The following is a 5,890-nucleotide window of genomic DNA, read 5'->3' as shown; positions in this document are numbered from 1 at the left end:
GGGGTCTACAGCAGGTATGTAGTTTGGGTCTGTAGGGTCCTCATTGGCAGCGAAGGCCTGGTTCTGTAGTCCGCTGTCAGGGGAGGAGTCCTCGGGGTCGGGGCTTTGATCGAGCAGCGCTTTGTTTTTCTTTAACACAAGTTTTTTCCCAAACATGCGGAACAGATATGCGGCGACGGAAACTTCAGCTATCTGCAGAGAAAACAAAGACAGGAGCAGTGCCCCCCCCATCAGCCAGGCTAATTACAGCTGGAACAGTCAGACTCTGGTGTTTGTTGGTACCTGCAGCAGAATGAGGATTGCATCCATTGCGATGATTGTCAGGAAGTTCCCCTGCAGCCAACTACCGATCGTCTCAATGCAGTTCTGACAAATCAAACATGGCGTCAGTAAACCACTCAGTCAGCCTCCAAACATCTAAATCTATTTAACCACATATTTTTGCATTCTATAGAAACAGAATTTATGTCTTTTTGTGAAGTTTAAAAGAACATCAAATATCATTCTAACTCTCAAACCAGGATCCAGTATGAATATGCTGCAGTTGGTATTTAGGAGTTCATCACAGACTCCTCATCAGTACCTGAGTAAAAAGTTTACTTCCATTTTTAATCCCCAGCCCAGAGAACGAGCTGTTTGCCGAACACCAGAACGAGTTGAAACCACCGGGTTGAACGTAACTGAAGCAGGAACATGGCGCCACAACCGGACTCGTCAGGTTCAGAGTTTTAATGAAGCTGTTGTTGAGCCAGTCAGCAGGACCTTTGTAGCCACAGCACTTCGCCTGTGAGCCAGAATCAAGCTGAATATTAAGGATGGGTCCAACTTTAAGCAGGACAGAAGCATCAGCAGAGAGACTCACCGAATGCTGAATGCTGTCCATTATTCTGCTGCCGCTGCTGTCGCTGCTGTTCCCGTACTGGAAGATGATCTGATCCACAGACTCTGTCAAACTTTTCTCAATCTGATCACAGAAAACAAACGTCAGCTGCCATCTTTGAAAAGAATAAAACAAGTTAGAACTTAAAAGGAATTGAAATGCAATCTAAGATGGACCCGTTTAACATTTCTGGGACTTTAATTAAAACCAAACATAAAACACTTGTTTTGGTTTATTAATACTTTAAACCTGGAGCTAAGGGAGTTGTGGAGCCTCCAGCCTGGTACCAGTCAGCGTGCCCCAGGGCAGCTGTGGCTGTAATGTAGCTCATCACCACCAGCATATGAATGAATGATGGAATGACTGAATGTGCTGCTTTGATAAAGCTCTATTCAGCTACAGTCCATTTACCATTAATTATGGGTTAAAGTATCACTTATACATCACTAAACAGAGAATTTATGCAGCCATGTTGGGTTAATGATGTTGCTTCAGAAACCTCCAGAATGTCCAGCCAGTCACACAGCTTAAAGCTGGAGAGCTTTAAACTAACTGACCTTTCCATGTGAAAACGTTAAGGAGGACCTACCTTGCTTCTATTAAAAAGGAGCAGGAAAGTCACAAACAACTGACCCAGAACCAGAACAATGAGGAATCCCAGGTACTGTGGAAGGAGATAGTTCAGCGTTTGAGCAGCATGCAGCAGGTAGCGCTATGAGTCACCTCTGTGTAACTGATAGAAGTAAAACGGGCCGTAGAGAAGCCCAGCAGGTCAGAGGATGCAGAGACTCACCACCAGCAGCATGAACCTTTTCTCCATGGTGGCTCCAGCACATCCGGTGAGGCTGATCAACACCACCACGCCGCCGATCATAAACAGGCCTGATGCCACCACACGAAGCTCCTCTGCCACAAACACAGAAAACCACAAATCACGGCTTCCATTACCTCCTTTGTCTGAAGAATCTCTCTATACTTCTGTGAAGCTCCTCCATTCACTCTGTGATGCAGCAGAATTAGTGCAAAGCAGCCAGGAAGCTCTTCACTGTAAAATATTTCATCCTCAAAGTTCAACACAAAACATCCCAGAATAAAAAGGAACAGTTTAGTTGAAAATGTTGCAAATTCAATAGAACAATGTGAAAATAATCTTAATTTAAGGTGTTGCACGGTGGGGCAGTTTGCTGCCTCTGCAGTAAGAAAGTTCCTGGTCCGATTCCTCATATCTGTCTACATGGAGTTTGCATGTTCTCCTTCTGCATCTTTGGATACTCTGGCTTCTTCCCACAGTCCAAGAACATGACTGTAAGGGATGCTTATCCTCCTGCAGCAGTGTGGCGCAGTGAGCTTGATGCAGACATTTTTGATTTATGTTCAATATTGACGCGTGGTCTGCTCTACACGCTGTGGGTCTAGATACTGCCGAGGCGGAGAGGAAGTGGGGGCGAGTTTAGTCCGACATCGGAGGGACATGACGGCGATAAAGAGCGGGGATCCAGGTGGAAAAAGGGTCCCAGCGTTCTGACGCACCTCGATGTTCTAGCTGCTCCATCTTCACTAGTTTTTTTCTGCAATTTCGGTCATAAAAACAAAGCAAGCCGGCCTCCTGTCAGGTATAATTTGGGAGAGGTGCAGGGGAATGTCTGCAGAGGGGACGGCTTTTTGTTCACTGCAACATCTACGCAGATGACGTGGTTTCGAAATGTAAATTGGCCTTTAGTGTGGAAGAAACAACAGGCGGCCCAGACAGGATTTAATCTCCAGACTATCAGGTGGAAACCAGGCATGCTGACCAGTCAGCCAAAGGGACAATTAACCAAGAAGCAAGATCAGTCAGAGCCACAGTGAAAGGACCAAACTGTCACATTAGATGGGTCTCTAAATTCTCCTTAGGTGTGTGTGCTGTGTTCATTTCGTCAGCTTTTTTTTTTTTATTTAGTCACAATAACAAAAATCAATTTTAGTCTTAGTTATATTTTAGTCATTGTTAGTTTTGTCATTTTAGTCAACACTGTAAAGAATGAAATTCCTCAGACACTGTTTCTCTTTTTCTCTATTTTATTTATATAACACTGTGCAGAATAGAACTTCACACACTGATTCTCTTTTTCTCTATTTTATTTATATAACACTGTGCAGAATAGAACGTCACTCACTGATTATCTATTTAACATATATCCTCTGCACACATTGAACCTTCTGTCAGCTTGTTTCATCATATCCACTTGGTCTTCATCCTCAAACAGACTTCCCTTCCCTAACCTCTGATCTGGCTGTGATGTCACTGGGTCAGGAATCTAGTTGGGAGGAATAAATTTAAAGGATTAATATCCAGAGTATCAGTAGAACATCTTTCTTCTATGACAGAGAGACAGACAGATACAGGAAGGCACACACACCTGTTCCCGCCACTACAGGCCCACCTGTTCCTTACCTTCCGTATGGCAGCATGTCGGCTCCTCAGATGTTGCTGGAGATTCGCTGTGTTCTTTCCTGCCATTTTGAAGCAGCAGACTCTTTGGTGGCGTTCTTCTTCCGGTGTTTTCCTTCGCGTTGAAAACGAAATGGCTCCATGCATCCAGGCGTTGTTTTCGTCCAACTCGTCCAACAAACCGCACACCGGTACCTGAGCCCCCGCCATGACTGCGAAGTTGAGCTATGAGTATAAACCCTCTGCTTCTACTGACTGAGCGGCGTGAGGCGCTGTGGGACAGGCGCCATGTGGGACAAACAGCGCAACAACGAGTAATCTTCTATGAAGCTCAAGAAACACTTATATTAACAATTACAAATTAATTATAAACATTTACATTTCTTAATGTCCAGTTGTCAATGGATCGTAGATTTTGTCTGTCTTAGTCTCGTTGACGAAAATCGCTTTTTATTTCTGTCATTTCTATTTTCTGGAAACTATTTTTGTGCGTCATCGTCTCGTCATCGTCGTAAAAAAGGGGCGTTGACAACATATTTTGATCATCATCCTGGTTGATGAAATTAACACTGCGTGTGCAGGTCGTCTGCAAACGCAGACGTCTCCTCCACAGACACTCTGCTGCTCCTCTCCAAACTTGTAGGTGAGCGCAGACAGGAGGCCTCTGATTGGTCAATTCCACATCCGCTCTACTCTATGCGTACTTCCTGTTTGGTTCCTTACCAGCTTGTGTTGTTTGTCTGACCTCCATTGTGGAAAACGACTGAAGATGGAGCAGCTAGAAGAGCGAGGTGCGTGAGAACGCTGGGACCCTTTTTCCACCTGGATCCCCGCTCTTTTTGGCCCTCATGTCCCTCCATTGTTGCACAAACCTGCCCCCACTTCCTCGCCGCCTCGGCCGTATCTAGACCCACAGCTATTTCCTGATTGGCCCTCTGGCGTTGTGGCGTGGAATAACAGCGCAGACCACGCTTCAATATTGGGCAGAAATGAAAAATGTCTGCGACACGCTGCTGCAGGAGTATAACCAGCAGATCTGATGTCACCCTGAGAACTTCTGGAGAAAGGAAAGAATACGTGATTCCTCTGCTTCTTTCTAAAAGGCTTCATCTCTCCTGTTTGTTTCTTTACTAGTTTACAGCTTTTCTTACCTTTTTTGGTTCTTACGGTATATATATATATTTTTCCATTTGTTTTGTGTCTCTGCAAGTCTCTTTTTTGTGTCAGCGGTACTTTAGGTATTTGCTACCTGTTATCCTCTCCAAACGACCCGTTTTAAAGTGTTTAGAACTAATAACTCAGAGTACATGAAAATCCCACCGGTAAAAAGTTTACAGATATAAACCTGTTAGACATTGTTGGAAACAATGGCGTAACGACACAACAATAAGCTACATTATCTGGGTGGGCCCCATATGAAGTACAACTCGCCATAGCAGCCTGTCAACATGTAAACAAAGCAGCCACAACAAGCAAGCAGGTCTTTATTACTGCTGTTCAAACAAGACCTTTTATGTTTGAGAGGAATTAAAAAAAACAACTTTGAGTCATGCTTGAACTGATGCAGCTTGACCTGCGTTTTACTCACCCAATTATATTTTTAGAAACTAGAGGATGTTAGCTTTCATAAATGTATTGCACATGTAATTTGGGCTTACAGTTCTTAAGTTAATTGCTTTTCTGTTTGGGTAAGCAAAATAGGAGAGGATTACCCAAAATAAGGTGGATGTTAAGAGGTTGAGTATTTGAAGTACGTTTGTTCCTCTCAGTCAGTTTTTACCCAAGTTGGACTGTTTACCCCCCAGTGAATAAATGTTCTAAAGTTTAAATGTTTCTGTGGGAAAATGTTGCTGCACTTAATCTTGAGTCCATTCAACATTTCTGAAGCATCTTTAAAGCTGGGGACTTGTTACCGGAGGAGAGAACCTGGAGGAAGTTTCCGGTGTCAAAGAGGATCCAGATTCCGCAACCCATAACGCTCAGACCCAGAACCTGCAGAGAAGATCCAAATGAGGCACAATTATCAACCCTTCAACATTTCATTCAGGTGAAACAAGTTTAGCTTCCATGCAAAACACGGAGAGTGGAGGATAAGGGAGAGTTGGAGCCGTTTTCTGCAGCTGAGAGTCTTTGATCCAAGAGCCGCTTAGTAGGGATGGGCCCTACGGATAACAGTCTGGAAATAAAGGATGGAGCTCCGGCCTGCATCACTAAGTTTAAAGATATGCTTTAGACCCCGATGGAGCCGGTGGGGAGTGGTGGTCCTCAGAGCCCACCCTCTATAGGGGCCCTGCATTATAAATCCAAGTTTGCTATTATAAAAATACTGGCGTTAAATTTATTCTTTAAAAAAAATTATACACACCAATGATTATCTTCTTTAATTGGAAAATGTCAGGTGCAGCTTTAAACAAACCTTTAATTTATCACTATTTCACTTTTATTGCAGATTGGACAACAAAGATCCAGCTGAAGAACAGTTTTGGAAGGAAAACTTATTTAAGCAAAATGGTTTCATGTTCCTTTTGAAGAGACATAAAATTATATCATTTGCTGTTTACTTTATGTTTTTTTTTTTT

General features: G+C 43.5%; 1 protein-coding gene across 1 annotated transcript in view; it reads right to left on the bottom strand.

Annotated features, from left to right (window-relative positions):
* LOC107094402 (CD82 antigen-like) overlaps nucleotides 1–5,890 on the bottom strand; it is a gene marked incomplete at its 3' end in the record, with an annotated part of 7,370 nt that continues 1,480 nt past the window's right edge. Inside the window, exons 2-8 of the mRNA XM_015389975.1 lie at nucleotides 5,225–5,303; nucleotides 1,674–1,786; nucleotides 1,470–1,544; nucleotides 863–964; nucleotides 584–784; nucleotides 283–366; nucleotides 1–192 (exon numbers count right to left, since the gene is read on the bottom strand). Coding sequence (XP_015245461.1) covers nucleotides 1–192; nucleotides 283–366; nucleotides 584–784; nucleotides 863–964; nucleotides 1,470–1,544; nucleotides 1,674–1,786; nucleotides 5,225–5,303 — 846 coding nt within the window. The remainder of the gene's footprint in view (nucleotides 193–282; nucleotides 367–583; nucleotides 785–862; nucleotides 965–1,469; nucleotides 1,545–1,673; nucleotides 1,787–5,224; nucleotides 5,304–5,890) is intronic.

Source organism: Cyprinodon variegatus, unplaced genomic scaffold (genome assembly GCF_000732505.1).
Source record: "Cyprinodon variegatus isolate N-32 unplaced genomic scaffold, C_variegatus-1.0 Scaffold481, whole genome shotgun sequence".
Taxonomy (NCBI): Eukaryota; Metazoa; Chordata; class Actinopteri; order Cyprinodontiformes; family Cyprinodontidae; genus Cyprinodon; species Cyprinodon variegatus.
This window is presented reverse-complemented; position numbering and strand designations above follow the sequence as displayed.